Source organism: Phalaenopsis equestris, unplaced genomic scaffold (assembly GCF_001263595.1).
Source record: "Phalaenopsis equestris unplaced genomic scaffold, ASM126359v1 Scaffold000120, whole genome shotgun sequence".
NCBI lineage: Eukaryota > Viridiplantae > Streptophyta > Magnoliopsida > Asparagales > Orchidaceae > Phalaenopsis > Phalaenopsis equestris.
Window position 1 is genome coordinate 129058 of NW_018164562.1, and position 24549 is coordinate 153606.

General features: G+C 33.3%; 1 protein-coding gene across 4 annotated transcripts in view; it reads right to left on the reverse strand.

The window, feature by feature from the left end:
* The window catches only part of LOC110021067 (probable thimet oligopeptidase), a 160297-nt gene that overhangs the window by 63232 nt on the left and 72516 nt on the right, over nt 1-24549 (reverse strand). For 3 of the 4 annotated variants that reach the window (XR_002293600.1, XM_020719398.1, XM_020719397.1), the window contains exons 8-12: nt 22952-23044; nt 12807-12887; nt 12564-12726; nt 12331-12451; nt 12159-12231 (exon numbers count right to left, since the gene is read on the reverse strand). Coding sequence is in view for 3 of the 4 variants with exons in the window: in XM_020719398.1 (XP_020575057.1) it covers nt 12159-12231; nt 12331-12451; nt 12564-12726; nt 12807-12887; nt 22952-23044 (531 nt within the window). In the remaining variant the exon portion in view is untranslated. The remainder of the gene's footprint in view (nt 1-12158; nt 12232-12330; nt 12452-12563; nt 12727-12806; nt 12888-22951; nt 23045-24549) is intronic. The other variant, XM_020719399.1, reaches the window with a different exon arrangement.

The window sequence follows — 24549 nt, forward strand, 5'->3', positions numbered from 1 at the left end:
AGCGTCGTGATTTAATTAAGTGAAGTTAAGAGCAGTTTTTTTCCCTTTGTCTTTCCCCTCTCCCACATTTCTATTTCGTGTGCCTACGCATTCAATGATCTTGGCACTCTAGCAAGGTCAGACAAAACGGGCGAATAGTGGAATAAGGATCGCAGCTCTTGGGTTAGAGTACTGAGAAGTAGGTAAGTAGAACCCTTCTTCCCATAAAATTTGAAACATTAGTTTCCATTCTCACAATCCTTTTCAACAACTGGTCGTGAGCTAAGCATTGATGCGATCCCCGTTAGTATTGAGAGAAGAAGATAAAATATGACCAGAAGCTGCGAATTTGATTTTCAAGTTTGGATAGGGCTGCTAACAAGAAATCATTAAAAAAGAAGAGAAAGAACGGAATGAAAAGAGGGGAGAATGAAGATAGAAGAAATGTTTAGGGAGAATTATTTGGGGAAATCCTCTCTAGGTCAGAAAAAAGATTGTATTTGGATTAAATTAAAATCTTAGATATTGTTTTGCTTTCTGTATTATGTCTTTAGAAAACGTGTTTGGTACTGTTTTGATTTAATAATGTTTTGAAATAAAAAATATAACATGTTTGGCTAGATATTTTTTATTTTTATTTTAAAGAAAAACCTATAGTTTTTCTAAAAAAAATCACCAATTCTAACTATGTTTTTAAAAGAACCCATCCTGTTCATGATCTCAACCGACGCATTGCCCCCACCCGACTGGCATCTCTCCCATCGACAATCTTTCTCACCAGTGCTTCCCGCTCTCACAGGTGTTAGCAAAAGTTCAGCTTGCTAGAAACCGAGGTGCTACACTCAGCCTCCTTTTTGATTGTTCGATGCCCTAGGCACTTCAATCCCCTCATGCCGCCTCTCACCAGTCGACGCCCTCCAAGCTGGTAAAAATATATATAGAAAAAGACATTTCAATAAAAAAAATAGTAATGATATTTTTAATATAATGTTAAAATTTATAGTGCCATGCTTGTAAAAATGAAATTTAGGTGTTACATAAGTGAATATGTAATAAACATGTGTATACTATGTAATTCCAATTGCTTTAAAACTATTTACAAAGTTCTATAGTTCTAGCCATAGTCCTTTTCTGCTCTCTTCCTTAGCATGCTCATAGAACTAAATCCTCTCTCTTCGTTCTGATTCCCAGTCTTTGTAATCAATGTCGACCATGGTCACAAAGTCCTCTCGTCTCCTCTCACCAGCGGAGGAGATTGAAGGCGACCACCAAGGTACGGTGGACATCGTTTTATGCAAGATCGGCGAACCCATTCCCTTAAAACCCACCCCCTCTGGCTTCGCTTTCGATCTCTCCAATCCGTCGGCTCAGCCTCTTGCTGTCTCCGAACGCCGCCATCTTCTATTCCTGGAGCAACCAAAGGTTTGGTGACCCGTTCCCATCTCCTTATTCACCTACACTCAGTTCGTTTGTATTAATCATCCTTTCTTGCTTCTTTAGGGTTTTTGGTTGCAAATACGAAATATGTGATTAGATTAGCCCAGGGAGATAACAGGAGAGACGTGTGTGCGAAGATCAAGCATCATGGATGTGCAGATTGATCGTGTTTTGATCGTAGAAGGACTCCGTCATCCATTTCAGTCTCCCCCCCCCCGCCCGCTCTTTCGTGTGACGGCATCTAGTGTTTTAAAAATAGGCAAAATTCTTGTTTTAAGTATTTTAAGGACACAAGTGTTCTTCCAAAAAATAAAAATAGAAATAAAGCAAAAAACAAAAAAGCAAACATTGTTTTTATGTTTGTTTCCTTTTTTCTATTTTCAAAGATAAAAAACAAAAAACAATGATCCTAAACAACCGCTTAGTTAAAAATATCAAGAAAATTTTAGTAGAATTATGGTTCAAAATAATTACCTCTAAGCGACGAGATCAAATCGAGTAAAAGAAAACTCATAGAGATATTTTGTCGATTCAAGAGAAAATTATCTTATGTATTTAATTATAGTAATGGCAGAAATCATTGTTATATTTCATAATCATATTATTGATTGAAGACTATTATAATTAAATTGCGACTGAGTTATAGTAACTATATTTAAAAGAATGTCACCAGTGTTGTGACAAGTACACTGTTATAAGAATGATTTGTAGGTAGGATGACAAAGAATGATGAGATTCTCAACACCTAATACATGGACAGTGACGAAACTATTGGTATTAAAAGGATTATTAATAACTATTATGTTAGGAGAAGCTTGACCTTTATCGACAGTTATTTCAACCGACGGGCTAGATGACGACCCAATGATATGAAATAAAATGAATGTAATTAAAGTCTGCACAATTACAAGTGACATTCATAAACGACAGTTTTTTATTATGAAACCATAACGGATATTCTTACGATTGCAAAAAAATGAATGAAAATTATATGCTTGTTACATTGTTACTGTTTATTATATTTCATGTCATTTAGCTTAAATGTCACATGATTAATTCATGTTTATTTTATGTATTATTGACAAATATATGAGCTGCGATTGCACAAGCACGTTGTTTTCTTTTCATCTATAAAATCCTTAGTTTTGATTATTTTTTTGAGTTTCTAGCTCATATATATTGTTGAATTTGAAGGAGTAAAATACACTAGAACAAGTAGTTAGGTGTGATATGGTACAACTTTCATATTATATAATTTTAGAAGTTGTACAGACTTTTGGGTATGTATTGCTATATATTGAATTTTTAATAGCTATTTATACATTTTAATGATTTTATTGCGCATGTTTCCAAGTAATTGAGAATGCCAATAAATAATGAATTAAATTAAATTGTTAATACTTATGACGACTGAGTTAAACTAATTCATTACACCGAGTTCTGATTTGTGCAAGTCAGCACTAGTGTGTTGGGAATTATATCTGACCGAGTTGTTCACGTTTGTATCATCATGGTTTAATCTAAAAGGGAGTTAGCTGGATTGTGATAGAAAGAGTTATCAAAGTAAGGTTGAATGTAAATAATAATAGAAGCATGTGTGGATTTAGAAAAATAAAAATGAGATTAATATATGAATTGATTTATACAGAGCTATATGTTAATTGGAATTGGGTCGGGTAACCCATATAACTTGAAAAATAATGTATGCATGGAAAAACTATTGTTTAATAAATTGAATAAAAATATATTATGCAAATACATGTAAAAAGGCCTGAAGTATCAGAAGAATTTGAGTGTCAGCTTTCAAGATCAATTGCAGAACAAGAAAGACAAATTGAAAATAACTCGAACAGAAGTGATATTCAGAATAAGACAAATTAGAAAACTAGAATCATTGAGCTATAAGGCATTATTTAGTTCATATCTCAAGTAGTTAACGAAATAGCAGTTATTAAAATATTAACTACCAGATTCATGCCCATATTGAAGGATGATACAGAAGTTGATCGACATTTGAAAAGACATTTAAGTCATCTGCATTTAAAGGTGTCAATGACCATACAATTATTGAATATTAGTTATTGAAGATTGAACAGATTTAAGATGACATGTCTGGAGGATGGGAGAGTGGTGTTATTCACTATAATGTCAGAATGCGAGACAAAGATAGGATGGAGCAAAGATAGGATGGAGGGCACAACATAGAAAGAAATTTTAGCTGACACCTTTTCCACAGATTTACTCGGAAGAGTTTGCAAAAGTTTTCAAAGATTGGTTTATTCCACCATCAGCCAGATTAGCACTATTAAAAAAAATTATTAATTTGATTTAGGTATCAAAATAGTTATGCAGCATGAAAAATAATTTACTTCTCTTTTCAAATATGTACCTTATTATACCAAAACTCGAGAGAAAAAAAACTGTCATTGATTTTTCCGCGGTCTTTACGATCAGTTGAGGTTAGTATTAGCTTTTTTTTAAAATAAGTGATTTCTCAGTGCTAGTTGAAAGGGTCAAAAGAATTAAAAATGAAGTAAATTTCTTTAGTCAATGGTGGCAACCCCAAGCAAACAAACAAAAAGATTTTGTCAAGGGTGACCAAAGCACGAAATTTAAATTGGAAGGCAAATAGAAGCAAATCTAGTTAGAAATGTCAATTTGTAAGAAGTGTGGAAAATGACATTTTAGGCAGTGCTTGTCTTTTTTAGGAAAGTGTTACAGATGTGACCAGACAGAGCATCGTCACATGGTTTGTCTGATGAAAAAGAAAAAGAATAGCAGACCACGGATATTCCAAAGAAACGAACAACCTAAAAAACTTTTAGAATACAGTCAGTCCAATAAGACTCCATTTTTCTGAATACAGTTAGCTCAAACAAAACGTAAGATTTCAGAGTGTAGACATGAGCCAGCAGGATCGGCCAGAGTTTTTGTAATTACTTATTAAAAATCTAAAGAATTTGAAAAAATGGTTACAAGTATCGTTTTGATTCTAGTTCAACTTGACAATTTTATTTGATTCATGTGCATCGCATTCTTTCATTTCTAAAAAACTTGTTGGCAATTTATTTGTTGATATTGTACACTTTACTCTTGGAGCATGTGTTATCATTCCTTCATGAAATAGTTTTTATGCAAATAAGAAATATTTTGTGCATGTTAATATTTTTGATAGAAAGTTAATAGCATAACTAATCATCATATCACTAGAACATATGGCGTTATATGAGGGATGAATTAGTCAGTAAAGCAGGTTGTTGTAATTGAATGCAAAAAAATAAGAGTGATTTATCTCAGTAAAAGCCATTTTATTTTTGTTGAGATAGAAATGTCTTATCTTCTTTGATCAGTGTTGTGAAAGTTGAAAAGTGTGTGAAGTGGTGAACGAGTGTTTTTAGCAAAATTAAAAATACTAAATAAAGATGTGCATGAATTAAACAACATCCAAATAGTTGCAAAAATTTTTTATGTTTCTTCTCAGGAATTTCCATGGTTACCACCAGAAAAGGAAGTCGAGTTTGACATTGACATGCAATCAGAGACAACTGCAACTTTTAAATCTTTTTATAAGATGACTCCAAAAGAATTGCAAGAATTGAAATGTCAATTGGAGGAACTGATAGATAAGGTTTTATTAGGTCAAGAGACTCATGTAGGAGTGCTCCTGCATTCTTTGTGAAAAAAAAGGATCTATGTGATTATGAGTTAATTATAGAGAGTTGAACTAAGTGACAATAAAAAATAAATATCCAATGCCCATAATAAATGATTTAGCTAATCAGTTAGAGGGTAGTACTGTAATTTCTAAGATTAATATGAGATCGGAATATCAAGACAAAGTCAAAGAGGTGGATATAACTAAGACAGTTTTTGGGACTAGATAGACTATTATGATTTCTTAGTTATGTTTTTTGGTTTAGCGAATGCCCTTGTAATTTTTATGAATCTAATTATATTTTAGTACACTCAAAAACTAATGATGATCATGCTAAACATCTAGGAATAGTCTTGGAATTGTTGAAGCAAAATTAATTATATGTAAAATTTTTAAAATGTGAACGTTGGTTGCTAAGCATTTCATTTTTGGGGCAAATCATCAGTTGGCAAGAAATTTTAGAAGATCCTCTAAAGGTAAAATTAGGGTTGTAAAAGAGCCAATGCACTCGAAGAATAACTCGAACTTGATTCGATTAAGACTCAATCATGTTCGTTCAAATTACTAAATAAACAAGCTTGAACAATTTTAAAAAAATCAGAGCTTAAATGAACTAAACAAATTCGTTGAACTTATTTATTTATGTTAACAAGCAAAGTTGCTTATTGTTTAACAAATAACTTGAAAATACTCGATATTAAGCTTGATGATAGCTCGTATCATATATGATATATTATTTAAATAAAATTTAATTAACTTATTTAAGTACAGATTTGATAATAAATATACTAAACTATCAATAATATTAATTATTAATTAAATAATTATTTTTAAATATAATTATTATTTATAAATTTATTTTCTTAAAGTTTAGGTGTTAGATAAGAAAATACATAAGACCCGGTTTATGTAAAAAATGCCTCTTAAAATTAACTTTAAACCCCCACAAGCTTCACTTTCCCTCTGGCCTCTCATACTTTCACGTCTCCTAGTTTCATATGAAACATACGAAACCCTGAGTTGCAAGGGCATGCAAACATCGAAGGCAACGAAGAGATGGTGGAGTGCATAGATCTTTGGAGTTTTAGTCTCTCGTTTATCTCCGCTTTCCACTCTGCTCATAATTCCTAACCGAAATAAGAAAATGATGTTGAGAATGTGCAATGCAGTCGTTGTAAGTTATTATAATTAAGAATAAGAACAATGAAACAATTCAATATAAAATATATCTAAAAAATTGTCCAAAAAAACTAGAAAGAGTACAAGTGCATATAACGATAGGAAATCAACATCTACATTTGAGTATGAGAGTAGGCTGCAAACTTGAAAGTATGATTATGATAAAATAAGAGAGATTATATCTCCTATGATTATGGTTCATGAGTTACCTTTCATTTTACAAAGTTTATAATACATAACTTCGTAAATGCAATCAAATTTATAAAATTATTAATGTAAGTCCTTATATGAAAATTTAGATACTCGTTTGAATTTTTAGCTTATTTAAATACTTGTTTGCTTATTTTAAAAAAATTAAGTACAAATCCCGTTCAAACAATGAAAAATTTAAATAAGTCAAGTTTTAACAATATATAAAAGCTCGACACAAGTTCAAGTCGAACATGAATAACTTATAATCAAACCATGTAATGTCAGAACTATAATATACTCGGCTCGATTACAGCCTTAGGTAGACATACACCTAAAAACTATTATAGAGGAACACAAATTTCTTGGTTTAGCGGGATTCTACTTGAGCTTCGTTAAAAAAGTTTCACAAAAAGCTATGTTATTCATTGTCCAAGTTTATGAAAAAATATGTAAAATTTCAGTGGACTAAGAAAATGCCAGCATGGTTTTCAAGAGTTGAAGAAGTATTCGACTACTGCACCAGTATTAGCTATTCCATCAGGAATAGAGGGATTCCAGATTTAGAGTGGTGCATCATTGAGAAGCACGAAATGTATTAATGCAAAATAGACGAGCAAAATCCTACACATCAAGACAATTGAAGACGTGTGAGAAGAATTATCTGTCACATTATTTGGAGTTGGTTGCTGTAGTATTTACTCAAGATCTGAATGCATTATCTACACGGTGTGAAGTGCAAAGACTTTACAAATCATCATAATTTGAAGTATATTTTCACATAAGAGTTGAATTTGAGATAAAAGGGATGACAAGTGATTATCAAAGAACATAATTTGGATATGCAATATTGTTTTGGCGAGCTAATATTGTTGCTGAAAATTTTGAGTCACAAGTCTTTAAGTGGTGTAAGCTGAATTATTACTCAAAATCTAGAATTGATCAAAAAACTGTTGTCTTGTAATTGGAGATTAAAAGACCAAAAAATATTGGGTATTTATAACAGTGGACTGTGCAATTAACTTTAATTGACAAAATTAATGCAGCTTGAAAAATTAATAATGAATATCATAATCTAATTTTAAAAATTCAGTCAGGAAAGAGGCAAGATGTGACTGTAGATGAAAATAATGTTACAAAAAATAAGTTGTAGTTTGGAGAACAAGTTGATCCTAATTTACATAAAATTTTACATGAAGCTCATCATTCATGTGGTATAATTTATCCAAGCAGCAAAAAAAAAATATACAAAGATTTGAAATTCATGTTTTGGTGGCCATGTATGACAAAAGATGTTTAATATGTGTCTAAATATCATGTTTGTCAATTTGTAAAAGTTGAGCATCAGATACTCAATGGATTACTAAAATCATGTGTCTATATCATAATGGAAATAACAAGAAATTGCAATGGACTTCATCACAAGATTTCCTAAATCCAAGCAGGGTTATGATAGCATTTAGGTGATTGTTTACAGGTAAACAAAATCAGTACAACTCTTTCAAATTAAGTAAACATATTTCGTAGAAAAGTTAGCTAGATTATATGAAAAAAAAGTTATTAGACAACACGACAATCCAAAGGTAATTATTTTTGAGACAAACGAAAGATTTGCCCATGTTGTGGAAAAATATTCAGAGAGGTTTGGGTACACATTTACATTTTAGCACAACATTTCATTCATAAACTGATGGAGAGTCAATAAGGATAATTCAAGTATTTGAAGATTTGTTAAGGTTATGTGTTCTTGACTTTGGAGGCAGTTGAGAAGATCATATTCCGATGATCAAGTTCGCCTACAATAGTAGCTATCAATCCAGTATTAAAATGACTCCATATGAAACACTATACGATAGGAAATGCAAAACTCTAAGTTGGCTGGATATAAAAGAACGTCAAATGTTAGGTCCTTGACCAAATCCGACTGTACTTTCTATTTGTCTGACTTTTAGAAATATAAAATCATCAATCTTAAAATTTATTGCTTTGTGCTTTGCGTCATAATATTTTTATTGTCGATCATGTGGATTTGGCCTAGATATATTAGTAACTTTAAAATCATAGAAAGAATTAATCAAGTGGCTTAAAGGTCGTTTTACGTATTGATATGTCAGAAATTCATGCTTTATTTCACATTTCAATTTTGAGAAAACCAATTGCAAACTCAAATCAATGGCGCATTTACCTCAAATATAATGGTTGAGTATTTAGTTTCCCACCGTGAGGTGAAGGGTTTGAATTGCGCATATTGCCCTCTGGGCTCAACTTTCACATAAAAGTTTAGATAAAAAAAAGTTCAAAAGAAGATATAAAAGTGCAAAAAAGATTTAACATAAAGAAGCTTAGAGGATTTTAAAATTTGATGTTAAGAAGTTGAGGAATATGGAAATTAGTTATTTCAAGATATAATGGAAGTAATACAAAAAAAGAAACTACTTGGGAAAAGAATAAGACGTGACATAATTTTCTATTCAAATAAAAATTAAAAAAAATTGAGTATGAAATTTTTATGAGAGGAATATTTTAATGCCTAGTTTGGCAAATTTAGATAAAATAATGATCATTTTAACATACCCAATTTTTCACATTCACTGAAATCCCACAGAGCTAAATTTATAAAATTCTACATGTTGAATCGATCCAATTGATATGTAACAATTTATATACATTATGCATATATTTGGAATTATAAAAAAAATATTAAATTAATTAAACTAATTAAATCCTTAATTAATTATAATTGGCATCCATAACTTCATAGCACAATAGCAAGCCCTTTTTATGCGACATGCAACAACTAGATGAATTGGAGGGCTGTGATATAATTAAGTGATGTTAAACGCAGCTTTTCCCTTCATTTTCTCCATCTCTCAAACTTTCTTTTTATGTGCCTGGGCATCCAGTGATCCCAACACTGTAGTGGGATCGAAAAGAGCGAGGTGGACAGCGGAATAAGGAGGTCTAGCTCTCGGTTTAGAATCATGATAAAATATCAGTAAGTACAATGCTCCTTCCCATGCAATTTGAAATATTTTTTCTTCTCAAAATTTTTTTCTATGATTTGCCACGAACTGACCATTTCTGTGATTCTAGTTATTGATGAGAGAAGAAGAAACCCGACCTGAAGCTGCAAACTTGATTATAATGTTCGGATAGGGTTGTTATCAAGAAAACAACAAAGAGAAGAGGGAGAAGGGTAGGAAAAAAGGGGAGGAAGAAGAAAGGAAAAGAAGAAATCTTTTGGGAGAGAATTTATATGGGAAAATCCTATCGAAGCAATGAATGAAAAGTAAATTGTATTAAGTTTAAATTAATATATTAGATAAGAATTTCGTAAAAATTTAAAGGGGATTATGGTTCAAGGTGGTTTACTCTAAGTGGCAAGCCAAAGGCAAGCTTGAGGAAACTCGTCGTATAGCTATTCCGTCAATTTAGGTGAAATAATCGTGTGATAAAATAAGAAAAACAACTTTTTGTATGATCACTATGTGATTTCTTTATATGATTTTAATTAGAAGTGTTTTCATATTACCAAATGCCTACACATGTTACATGAATGCAAACTTAAGTTAACACTAATGATATTTTTTATTTTAATGCTTCAATTGATCTGGTGAGTATGTTTGATAAACTATTGCTTGCAGACATTCATTAATTATTATATATGCATATGATATATGATTTATATATGATGAATGATTGTCACATAAATTATGTTTACAAAAAATGTCACAAGTGCTATAACAGAAGACTAGTACATGAATGATCTGCAGTACGAAATCATGGAATTCCCAACTCCTAATATTAAATAGCAGACAAATTTATTAGTATCAGGGGGGTCATTGATAACTATTATGCTGAAAAACGTAACCTTTATCAATATATATTTTAGTCGACAGACTAGATGGAGGTTTGTTGACATGAAATGAAAAATGTAGTCAAAATCTATACAACTACAAGTAAATTTTCTAAGACAAATGAATAAAATTATAATGAATATTTTTATGATTGCATAATGAATGAATAAAAAAATATGTTTGTTGTAGTTGTTACTATTTGTTCTAGTTCATGTTCTTTAACTTGAATGTCTCACATGATTAGTGTATGTTTATTTTATGTACAATTGCCATAAATATGAGTTACGATAACACATATACAATGTTTTATTTCCATCCATAAATATTATTTTAGCTTCGATGATTTCGCCGAATTTGTAGTGCACTCATATATATTATGAAGTTTAAGTATATGAGTGAATAGTCAGGTTTTATTCACTCAAGTTTGATAATTTACAACTTCTAGATTATATAATTTTTAAAGTTGTCCTGACTTTTAGGTATGTGTTCCTATAAGTTGGAGTTTTAATAGCTATGTATACATTTTTGTGATATTATTATGTACGCTTCCAAGTAATTGAGGATGCTACTAAATTATAAATTGAATTAAAGTGTTAATGCTTGTGACGATTGAATTAGACAAATTTGTTATCCACTGAGTCCTGATTTGTTAAGTCATAGCTGGTGTAGAGGGAATTATGTATCATTGAGTTGCCCACCTCTATCACACCACAGTTGACCTTAAATGGAGAGTCAACTGATGTGGGACAATATATGAGCCCCCTAATTGTCCACCAGCAAACCCATATTGTGACTTCATTATTTATGTGCAATTGAGGGTTTCAAAATTTGGGAAGGAGCAAAAGGTGGAGGTGAGTGAGAGAGAGCATGTGTCTAAGAGTTTAAGCGAGCGGATAAGAGATTGAGCCAAATTTATAGATTTTTTAATATAATTGTAGTAATTATATATAATATAGAATTTAATTGAAGTGTATATTGAATCTTGCTCATGAATTATCGTTGCTCAAACAACTTTATTTTGACCTTTTCCTCATTCAATGATTTGATGATGCAGAGGCCTTTCCTAGGTAATTTAAATGCTCTACATTTTTCAGCACAATCAGTTTTGCAAGATGGGCTCTGTTTAATAGATTCTGCAATACAAAGTGAGTTTCAAGTTGGACTTGCGTGATACTATGACAATTGTCCACCATTGCAGTCATAATTGATCCGATTAATTGTAGTGATGGAGGACAGCAACTAAAGTGCAAGAAATTGCATAGATGAACCTCAAAGCATAAGTTAACCTTCAACACCAAGATAACCAGACACTTCGATTTGTCAGCTAATAGAGTAGAATATATGACTCACCTTTAAGGTTATGGGGCTATAGGGAGTGAATTCAATAAGCAATCGTTTCTACAAAGTGCGACTAGTCATTCATAAGATTTAAATGAATCAACATAGAGAATGAAGCTAAAATAGCCAAACCACATGTGAGTGACTGACTTGATCATTATGAACCTCAAGTCAAGAAGTGTTTCCAAAATATTACCCAAGAATAATATTAAGCAATTATTTTTTTTAATAAAGATTCAGAAGAATAAAAAACGAAGTTCATTCCTTAACAGTAAATTCAGCTAAGGAAAAGCACAAGAAAACAATTACAAAGATCACAAATGGTATGCAAGCTACCAACTTTAACAGTTCTGCGCTTATCATAGACAAGAAGCAAACAAACTAGCGTGTTATTTCTATTTTTCACTGCTGCATAACATGGATATGAAGCCAACTCACTGCAGCCTCAAGCGAGCACACAAACTCTATGTGTGTGTGTGTGTGTGTGCCTGTGTGTGAGAGAGAGAGAAAGAGAGATCAATAACCTGTTCAATTCCCTTGGAGGATGAGCTCCCATTTTGAAGTGACAAAACACATGTATGGGTAAATTTACCATGCCTGATAAAGAAAAAACAACAGTAAGTTCATACCTGATTGCAGCACCCGTCAAAACCTGTAATATTCCAAAAAGTTAAAAAAAATAATTAAAAAAAAAACCTGGAGAAAATGTCAAGATAAACATATCCCAGAAGATCATTTGAACTGAACTCCAGAACAGCATAAAGCTTAACTGTTTCATGCCACACCTCAACATCTTTAACTTCCTTAAATGTCAATCCTGGGACAAGCAAAATCTTTGAAATAAATGCCAAACATATGAAGTTATCTTACGGAATAAGAAGTAGGTTAAACATTTTATGTTATATCGAATTAGAAAAACATAAATTTACCAAATATATCCTCTAATAGTTTAAAAATTCCTGAGAAGACTAAGTTCACAGGAAAGTATTGTCTAACTTCTGCCATATCCAAATTATAATGTAGCTCTTCAGCCCTTTTAATGTAGTATGCCAGATCTTCCATTCCAAAGGAAGCATCCCCTTCTTCCTTCATCTGAAACTCACATTTTGATATGAGAGGTACGAAAATAGTAGGCTAATTGAAGAAGTGACAGTACAGCAATGAGAAATAACCTTCAGATCTTTAAGAAAATTAAGTTCCGTTGTAGCCAGGTCTGACAAGTTGTTTGATAATTCCTCCAGAAATTCAAAAACCTGATAATTAGAATTGGGACAATGCTACAGGCGTGAGAAAAAAAATGAGAACAGTCTTAGCAGTTTAATTGTTTGCAAACAAAATCATACCCACACAAGTATATATGACAGTTCTTAGATGTCAAAAAATAAAATTTTTACAGCCTATATTAAGAATGTAATCACAATATAAGGCAAACGAAAGATCTGTTGGCATGCAAAAAGCTAGAACTTTGCAACTCAAGAAAAGTAACATCAATTTATCGTAAATGTGATACCATCAATAGATAGAAAAGAGAATGCAATCGCTTTTCCAGGAAACATAGACGCAAGGTCATCCCTACACTCGTTATATTTTATGCTTACTTTCACTCATTGCGTCTATCAGTTTTTTAACTTGCGTCACGATTTATTGATGCCTTAATGAAGGCCATTAAAGATATTAGCGGGCATTTTTGACACCATGTTTATTAGTCTGAGCCTATCAAGTATTCCTAATGTAACAAACCAACAGAACTACAAAAACAAATCACAAGATCAAAGTCAAGATGCATTAAAGGTTGCACCCCCACACACGTACAAACACGCGCACGCAACCACACACACACATACACGTACAAACAGACCTACGCGCGCACGCGCGCATACGGGTGGTCACACATACGTGCACAAACACACTCACCCATACAAATGCGCACACATGCACATTGCAATCTTTGTTTTTATAATTTGTAATTTAAAATTTAAATAGTTAGCAAATAGTCATAGATATTCCTTTAACATGTATTGAACATAGTTTAAGACTTGATACAAAATTTTCTTATAATCAGCTTGGATTTCTGTTGTGCAAGTCGACTAAGCTATAAATTTATTGAGAGGTTTGATAGAAAAATACTTAGAGTCAGAAAGATTTATATGTGATTTTTATTGATATAGAAAAAGCTTACAACAATGTTCCAAGAGAAGTTCCTTTATTAGTTCAAGAAAAGAAAGAAGTTGATATGACTTATACAAGTCAATAAAGATATGTATATTAAAACTCTTACTTGTGTTCGATCAGAAGGAGGATTTACCAAGTATTTTTCTATTACAGTTGGATTACATCAGGGTTTGGTTTTAAGCCTATATCACTTTGCTTTAGTTATGGATTCTTATACTGGACATTTATAGGAGGATGTACCTTGGTGTATGCTTTTCACTAATGATATCCTTCTTGTGGAAAAGACTAGAGAAAGAGTTCAGAAAAAACAAAAAATATGGAGATCTACATTAATCTAAAGGCCTTCATTTGAGTAGATCTAAAACTGAATGCATGAAATGTAATCTTAGTATTAGTAAATCTAGTGTTAGAGTTGTAACAATGGGTAATCAAATAATTAAAATGTGAATGACTAAGGTATCTCAGGTCTATTGTTCACAGTGATGGTGAAGTGGAGGAATGCATCGGGCCTATTGTGTGATAGAAAAGTACCACTTAGACTTAAGGAAAATAATATAAGATGGTGGTGAAACCTGCAATGCTTTGTGGCACATAATGTTGTCCTTAAAGAGAAGCATAAAAACTAAGTTATGTGTTTGTGTAGCTTTAGTGGCAGATAAGATTAGAGAGAGTGATCTTAGATGGTTTGCTCATATAAATTGTTGACCATCTAGTGATTCGGTTAAGAGAGTAGATGTTTCATATTTGGCTTATGTTAAAATAGGTAGAGGTACACCTAAAAAGACTTGTAAAAAAAATAATCATAATTGATTAGAATTAAATGAAAATATGACACTCAATATGACAATGGAAAAAAAAGGATTAATGTAGCCGACCCTACTTAGTGGGATAAAGGCTTTTTGTTGTTTTTGCGGTTGTTGTTATTTTTGATCTATGAACAAATGCACCTAAAAGAGGTGGGCTCCCAAATTTCAAGATTGTCACTTGTGACAAATTATGTGATTCTAGGTCAAATTTTTAGCAAGCAACTTAAATTTGAGATAACACGCTACTAAGAAATTTTGTCCATATTTTGTAAAAGCATTATGCTTTAGTTTCACGTTTCCCTAAGGTGTAAGACTATATGGTCAATTATCCTGCTCAATGATGAGAGGGTATTTTCGATTAATGCAAGTCGATGGACAAGAAGAGCATAACTTAAAGTAGCAACAATTTAATTTTAGATTGATGAAATTTATCACATTGAGTATTGAGTGGATAGTGGGGGAGTGACAACAAACTCGATCAAGAGCATATAATTAAGCTATCCTAAGTTGTTGCAAACCCTAATTTACTCCGTCAAAGATAACCAACACAACTAGATCAAAGGATCCTTATTAACAACCATGAGTTGCATCATCAAAAAGAATCTTGTAGCTTTGCGGTGGATGTTTGTGTAAAAAACGAAATTTAAGTTAACATAAACAGAGAGCATCATGTTTAATCAAGTGCATTCTATGATTTACCATTCAAGAAATTTGAACTTATGACCATAATTTAATTATGTTATTTTAAAGTAGCAACCCAACCAGAGGCCCACTATCCTAATCGTATTTGTGTGACATATTTGGTGTCAAAAGCATCTAACTAGATGATATATTATGTCATAATAAGCACGAGACCTTTCAAACTAATCATAGAGGTATGCATGAAGTGGCAATAGTCTGTTATTATTTTAAAATACCCACAAAATTTATAAAAAAATTGTAGGATTAATGCTCTTAGCTTCGGGCTACAAGATTTTATTTAAATTTTCTAATAATGTGCAATTCTTTTTTAATTTTTATAATTTTAGGGGACTTCAAGCAAAATGTGGTTTGCCTAAAAAATTGGGGACATTTTGATTAAAGGATGTGGCCATGCCTGTAAAGTTGCGGAGCGGCATAAAGAGAGTTGTGGCTTGCTCCCATGATTTCATTCGTCTGGACCGAATAGGTCCAGACCAGGGAGAGCATATCGGCTCTTCCACGAGGGATTGGCGCCTCCTTTTCATAGGGGAATCCAATCCTAGCTATCTAGGGCTTATATATGTGATTTTTGTGCTTTAGGATTTATAAATTTTTTCAGGTTTCTAGTCAAGACAACTGCTGGCATCTCTATTTTTGTTTTTTAGAGCTGTATCTAAAGGTTGGTGGTGCTCTAGTTGTAGCTCGTCCGCGGTGGTTACTTTCTTCCAAGTGTCGAGTGGTACTCCAATTATAGCTCATTCCCGAAGGAGTATTTATACTTGACTTTTCCTTCCCCACACCCATCATTTTGCTGTCGCGCCTCTTTACAAATTACAGCTACCCGGGATGTAACATAGAAAATTTGAGAGGTTAGGTGAAACTTTTAATGACTTTAAAATGCACTCTCAATTTTGCATCCTAAATTTCAATTGAAACAATTTTATAAAATTCTACACGTACACGACGAATCAATTAATTCAATACATATCACTATATATGAATTATAAATGGAATGGGAGACATTAAAATAATAAGATATTGAGTTAAATAAATTAATTAAAACTAAATTAAAATCCTTAATTTTTCACTGTCATTATTCTCTACTGACTCTTTTTCCGTGATTCTATGTCGTGGGATAAAATCAAGTGCTGGGTGATACCGGAGTTAACCAAAATCACGACATACAACACAAATTTATTAATAATTTAAAAGATAGTTACAACGAGGACTCAAAAGAAAAAAAATACTATGCGAATGGAAACAAAAAAACGAAACATCACAATAAAGACTAAACACACAAAGACGCGACAAGCTTGACAAGGAGGTAATCTGGAGAGGCGGTGCCAGGAGGGTGGTTGTGTTGAAGGTCGGAGCAATCTCGGGTGGACGTAGGCGCTCATTGGGGCATCGAGCTACAACCGAGAAAAGCGGTGAATGTAGTCGAAGGCTAGAGTTGGGAGTGGCAGTAAGGGCAGCCGGAGCCAAGGAACAGAGATAAGTATCGTAGCCAAAACCGATGAGCAGAGGTGCACGCGACGGACGAAGCCGAGGAGCGGAGGCATGAAAGCAGACCGAAACCAATGAACGAAGACACGGACGGTGGAGGAAGGGTTGCGACCTGTGGTGTGAGTAGCAGCAGAGGGGGCTGCAGGCTGCAGAAATATGAATACAGTGAACTGGAGGCACTGGGAAAGCCTAACAGAGATGACGGCCTACTATGAGAGAGGCGACAGGTGCTGCGACGTCCAGCGGGGAAGCTACAGGGTCAGCCGTCGAAGGTCTAGGAAGGCAGTTGAGAGCCAAGGGGTGCAAGTGGCAGCAGAGGTTGCGGTCGGAAGGACAGCAAGTAGTTGCGGTCAGCCTGCAAGGCAATTGGAGGGGAGGATCAGTATCAGTCTAGGCTGATAGCAGAGCTAAAATGCCTGTTGAGAGGTTGTCGGAGGACTGTTCGATGATCAAGAGGTGCAGCAAGGGAGGAACGGTAGTTGTAGTGCTGGCAAGGAGGTGGTCGGCTAACATGGAGGCTGGTTGGACTGCTGGCAGACAGCGGGCAGCAAATAGGGGGCGGAACTGTGAAGAAAAACACCATCTCGATGGGGTTACAGCCGGAGCACCGTCCTTGTAATCGAATAGAGTCCTCGAGAGGGAAATACTTCAAGCAAAGTTGAATTCATACTTTAAAATCAAGACCCTCATCCTAGACACAAGAACTCCTATTTATAAAAGAATTAACTCAATTTTAAGAAACATTAAAACATGAAAGGGATAATATCAGATTTTAGAATTTAGGCAAGACTTTTAAAATAGAAAAAAAAATAAAATCAGATTTTAGATTTAAGGAAGGAAAATCAAAACAAATTAGATTTTAGGCTTTTACGATTGGATTCAATTAGGAGAAAGAATAAAAATCAGATCACTTTTTTAGGAAGGTTTTGGAATTAGGAATTTCTACGAAAGACAAGGGAGGAAAAAAAGAAAGAAGAAGATGGAAAGAGACGAAAAGGAAGGAGCGGGCAATTTGGCCCACCTCCAAGAGAACCGGCTAGACCAGCCCCCTATGAGCTTAGCATCATAGGGATTCCTTGGATCTGAGTTAAAGTGTCACATTTCCCTTATTTTCCCTCTCCCTAACTCGGTTTCGTACTCCCGAAGCTTCCTCCCATCGGGTTACTGTAGTCGCGCAATCCAGCCACACAAATAGAGAGCCATCGACTCCTTTTCAATACTTTGAAATGAATTCGATGAATAGGAAACCCTATTTAACACTAATTGTGACATTCCTTTCCTTCATTAAATTTTCATTTTGATGTATGTCATGAATTTGTGCACTTTTTCATTTCAATAGCTGTAGTAGAGATAAAATTGTCGGAAGTGAAAAATTGATTTGTGGGCTTCTGTAAGGGCTATTAACATGAAATCAACAGAGTAAAGGGAGAATTAAGGGAAGAGGGAAGAAGAATAGGCGGGATCGGAGAAGAGTTGGTTATGCTGAGAAACCCGTTTGGGATAAGAATTCAAAAATAAATTATATTTTGGGTTAAATCATGAAATGAGTCAAGATTTTATGAACTCCTAAAGTGTTAATGAATTTTAGATTGTTTACACAAGGCGTCAAGCTCTAGGCGAGCTTGTGGAATTTCGTCGTAGAACCGCTTCATCAAGTCAGGTGAAATAGTCTTGCGCTAACTTAAGGAAAACATCTTTGTAGGTTTTTATGTAATTCTATGTCTGAAACTGTTGTATTTAGAATTTCCTACATATTGTGAATAAATATCTACACTGATTGTGTGAATGCAAATTGATTACCACTTACAATACATGTGATTTTACAGTGTTATGATTTGATAAATATATTAATTTAGTGCGATCCATGTATGATAAATGAAATGTATGATGAATATTTATTACAGAAATTAAGCTTTAAAAATATCAAAAAGTGATGTTATAGGTAAACTATTGCATGAGTAGTTACAAGTACGGATGATAAAGATAGGTGGGATTTCCGACTTCTAATATTCAAACGGTGATGAAACTTCGTGAATCATTGGGATCAGACGAGAACGGAATATAGGGAACCATTGATAACACGGAGGCTATTGATAACTATTTCCCCCCATATAAAGGGAAACATTTATCAATAGCTAATGTAGACTTCAAGCTAGATGACAACCCAATGACATGAGACCAGTTGAGGCCTATACAATTATAAGTGAAATTCATATTATTAAATTTATAACTCTACTGAGAATGCTTATAATAACTCATAAATAGATGAATTACATAATTTATGCAGCAGTCGTGATTTATTTTATTTCTCATTTTTTTTTACATCTTTTACATGATTCTAATATGTTTGTGACTTGTGTGGACATGTACAATTACATACGGGCATGTATATTATTTATTTTTTGTGTGTAAAATTTTATTTTAACTTTAATTATTTTTATGAGCTCTTTTTTTCTCATTCTACGTTGTTGACTTACAATAAGGCTAAGGAGTACCAGGGCGAGTAGTCAGTGTGACTTGTAAAGCTTTTGTATTTCATAATTTTAGAAGTTTGTACAAACTTTTGGGTACATAATTTTATTATGTTGGATTTAACAGCCCTATAGATATATAGATACATACACACACATATGTGTGTGTGTGTTGATAATATGGTTTTCATGCTTCCAAATATATATGAATATGAATGAATTATGATACGAAATGTATCATGTTTATAGAAATTTAGTGGGTTCTGATTCTGTAAGTCAGAATCAGTGCTTGTGAGAATTTGGTCAAACTAAATCGTCCGCCTGTATCGCACCTCAGCCGACCCTTAAGGGATCATGATTTCTTATTTCGTAACTTTTGAAAAGAAATTGACTTCGAGTTAGGATCAAGACTTTTTATTTCTTTTATAAGTTTCTCCTCTACATCAATTGGTGTAGAGCTAAAACCTGATAATGGAAAGTGGCAACAACGCTACACAGGATTGGAAGGTCTTGAATGGATATCAATTAGAAATTTGTTATTATTAATTTTTATATGTGCATCAGACCGCCTTACTTCTCTTCCTAAACCCTTATATAGGTTGTGTTAATCAAAATATCTTTGATTGATATCACAATCCCTTCAGTGTAAGATATCATTAGCTGAATTTGAACATACAAAATTACTAAATCAAGAGAGGCTAACATTAAAAGCACGGAAAAAATTAAGAATTCAATGAAAATTTTAAAAACTATTGGTCAAGTGAAACCTTTTATGAGCTAAAAAAATACACAATCTAAATCACAAGAAGCAAAAACTAAAACCACTTCAAAATTGATGAACATACATCAAGTTAAACTTGTGCATCTCCTGCAATTATTCCTAATGATATTGCAACTATTTTTAATAGCCTTATCAAAATTCCAAATAATCTACATGCGGAAAAGACGATTCAAATAATATTAGATATTAGCATATTTTCAAACTAACCTCTTTGCCTGAGCCCGGAACTCTTCATTGCAAAATCTATTGTATGGATAATTGCCAACAACAGACAATCCACTACCATTAAAGTATTACATGGCTACAATCATTTAACTTTAAATAACAAAGTCCTTCAAAAAGGAGAGAATATGATGTAACACATGAAAAATATAATCAAAATAAATCACTAGGTCCAGATCAAGATGCATTATAAAGTTTGAAAGTTATGTTTTTTTTATATATACATGGAAAGTTTGTTTTGTTTTTGCCATTTAAAATTTAATGCTTAAATTTAAAATTCAAATTTGGGTTATTACCAAATAGTTTTAGACTCCCTTCCAACATATATGGATTACCACCTTCAAAAGAAGCTTCTTTTGGTGAAGAGGTTCCGCCAATATAGGCATCACTTTTTTAAAAACCAACTCTAACCACCCAACTCAGGCTCGTCCTTCAATTTTATCTCATGTCATGAACTTACACATACTCCTGTATTGTATAAATAAAGTGGTTGAACTGTGATCAAAATTTGTAAAGGCTTTCCCTTCTTTTAGCATTGCTTTCTGGTGCATTTTAGGTTGTAGGCTTGGTGGATTTCAATGAAACTTGACTTTTTCTTAGGATCAAGATATTTGTATATTTCTCCTCAGCATACAATCCTTAAGGGTGTTAATCATATTATGTTTTGATTGACAAGGAAACTATTACACTCAATTAATAACTCAAAATCCATTCAAAACTCAACAACAAGCTCCCACATTTGTGGCAAGGTGGCCAAATTGTTAGGAAGTTCTCAAACAACAATTTTGCAAATGTTCAAAAATTAAGAACATTGGTATTGGAAAAGAACAGCCAGTAGCTTCCAAGTGCAAGAAGCATTCCAGGCTGTTAATCATTTTATGTTTTGATTGACAAGGAAACTATTACACACAATTAATAACTCAAAATCCATTCAAAACTCAACAATAAGCTTCCACATTTGTGGCAAGGTGGCCAAATGATTAGGAAGTTCTCAAACAACAATTTTGCAAATGTTTGAAGGTCAGAAATCAAGATTTTTGGTGTTGCAAAAGAACAGCCACTAGCTTCCAAGTGCAAGAAGCATTCAAGCTAGCAGGAAACAGCCGAGGTAAATTCCAAAGGAATCTATTCTTCTATGCTCATGCAGAGTATAATTATAGGTTCTATAAGTTTTTTTCTTCTTGCGAGTGTTCTTGTTAATCTTTTATCAATTCAGCCTTGCCATCCATCCCTTCATCACCCCTCTCCTTTTATTCTACTATTTCTTCTCTATTTACCTCTTTCTCTCTCTCTCTAATTGGAACGAAAGAAAGGATAGAATGCTAGATTCAATGCACACTCCGTCAACAGATATCAAAGCCAAATCTGTCCATTAAGGTGTCCTTACTAAAAGAGGACTTTTCTTGTTGCTTCCATCTAGTTACAATTTGTGCCTACTCTATCATAACCCAAGAAGAGTTTTCTCTTTCCTCCTTTACGTTATTATTTCTTCCTACTCTATTGGGCCACATTTTAAATCATGCGTTGTCGCCATGAGTAACCACATTGCAAATAATCTCTTTCCATTCAAGTGCTAATCCAATAAACCATGATTCAATGACAGATGCTAATATCTCAACTCGCCCAAACCATTTTCCTCCCTAAAATTTCCCCTCCATCTATAATATCATTCCTTGAAAACCAATCTAGAAAACTCCTCATACGAAAACATTATGGTCAGCAACCCAAATCCAAGCTTTCATTTTATCCACATCTCTTATTGATCTCCACTCAACAAGAAAAACTCATGTCCAAAATGTCCAATAAAAAATAATTTACTGCCCTCACAATTCAGCACCAATAATGATGCCAGCCGTGTAAAATGTGGCAGAACATGGGCACTTAAATGGTTCCTTGTGATTGTTTATCAGATTAAGTTTTGATGAGTGAACAGTAAGGTTGCACTCAAACTGATCAATAAATTAGTTTACTGGAAAGATATTAGAGCCACATGATTTAATGGACCTATTCAGAGAAAAAAATCGTAACTGAACACTTCCTCAAGTCATTTATAATGTGAGACAACCCAACTCTTAGGCAAGGATTGCATAACAGCATACATAATAACGACAAAAATTGCATAGAAAATCACATGGAGACCGTGTAACAGAAAAATTACTCTATCTGAGCCAGCCTTGCTCACTCTAAGTTCATGGTAAGTTACACTTAATTCATTCTGACAACATGAAATCTTCTCTTACAATTAGTGGCTATTTCAATCTTTAGTTTCTATTAAAACCATCAAACTTAACAGCCTAAAAACGGGCTATAGGAATTCACATGATTTAGAGCTTTCCAAGCTACCATAGAAGTAATAAAGATTTGATCTAACCTAAACTTTCTCCATAAAAGTAATCAAAATGCATTGTAGCAACACTACAAAGCATCATAAGACCCAAAAAGATTTCATACAGACTTCCTACGTAGAAACTATTTGAGGCAATCAAGGGTCTTATTACTTAATAGGATTTGTCATTAAATCTCAGTCAAGTGTCGCAGAGCACAGGAAAGTGAAACCAATTGAATAAACAATGTCATCACCACAAACAGAAAAAAGAAATTAAGTTTGAACCTAGTTATGAAGCATGGGTTATTATACAAAAATAATATTTCATACAGTACCAATTAACAAAACAAACCTTAGAGGAAGTCTTTGCCATCCTGGGCTCAGTAACATAATCGGCATAATTCGAGTAACCAAGCAGCTGAGCATACTTATGACGCAAATGCACCTGAATTTCCAAAATGCAGTGATGATATTAGCAGGAAGTGAACTTTTATATGTAGTACTGATCTAATAACTTTTACTAGAAATCATACCAAAGAGAAGATCTCACAAGTGCAAGTTGAAAAACAAAAACTAATTTTACTTCCAAGTTTATGCGTCTAAAAAGCCGGAATTTCAGGGATTTAAGTTATTATCAGTATTTTGAATGAGAATAACTACGGACATGGCAACACAAGGTCAACAAATGGGAATGAAACAATGCAAGGAGGCATGCATTATCTTTACATTTTTGTATCGCAAATAAATCATCATAATAATAATCAATAGCCTTATCCCGATTACTTGGCACAGGCTTAATGAATCTTTATTATCCATCATTCCTATTGATTATTGCATGATTTGTTACAAATCCTTCCGCACAATTTCTAAAAAAGTACTTTTAATACTACTCCTAACCATTTCATACCTATCTAATCAATGCATTTTCTAGCCTATATAAAAATCATCAATAATCTCTCAATTATAATTTCCACAACTTTTTATTAGTTACTGCTAACACCACTCTAATAAAATCATTCATCAAACCGTCATTTCAAATTTTATCACACATCTATTATAACAAACTCATTTTTGCAGCACTTAGTTGGCAATTTGTAACTTTTTTTATCACCAAACATTCAAATCCATATCATCGCCACCATTAAACGCGTTTGTCATTGGCTTTATGAATCTTTATTCAGCACTTATTCATGCTGAGTGTTAGAAATGTATATTTAAGTTGTGCAAATATTTTATTTTAAAAATGGTTTTAGTCTACCCTTTTTGCTTCTTAGTCTTTACAGAGTAATTTACTCGTCTCATTGGTGCACCTTTGGACATCTATTATCATTGCCCAAACGATTGAAGCAAATTTTTCACTATGTTGCTTTCAACAGGCGCAAAGCCAAACATGCCTTTTGATCATGAATTGAGGGGAAGATGCTTCTGGAACAGCTTCCGAAATCCTACATGGAGGTTGAAATGGGTATTAAAATATTAAGATGATTATAGCAACGCTGATTCTTAGAATGCCTAGGTAAAATTATTGATTTACAAAAATTTTAGATGGATGGTAAAAATTTAAATGTAAGTAGGTGTCGGCACTAAAAGAAAGTTAAAAGAAAGTTTGGGGGGTCGCCCGTAAGAAGCTGTCGGCAGCCAGAATTGAAATCTCATCGCCCGCTTCGGAAGGACGTTTCAATTTACGTATATATATGTATATAATTTTAGAAAAATATGAAATCAAACTAACCTCATATTTTTCATAGTTTAAATGAAAGAGTATTCTACCTCAAATCCTGTATCTATCCCGAGAGATAAACACAAGACTTGAGGGTGAGACTCGATCAAATAAACTAAGAAAACATATGACATCCGTTTGGGTCTGCGAAACCGTTTTATTTGCCGACAAGTTCCCCTATTTAATACAAATAATTAAATAGGGTTTATTTTAAGCTGGGTTCGGAAAAG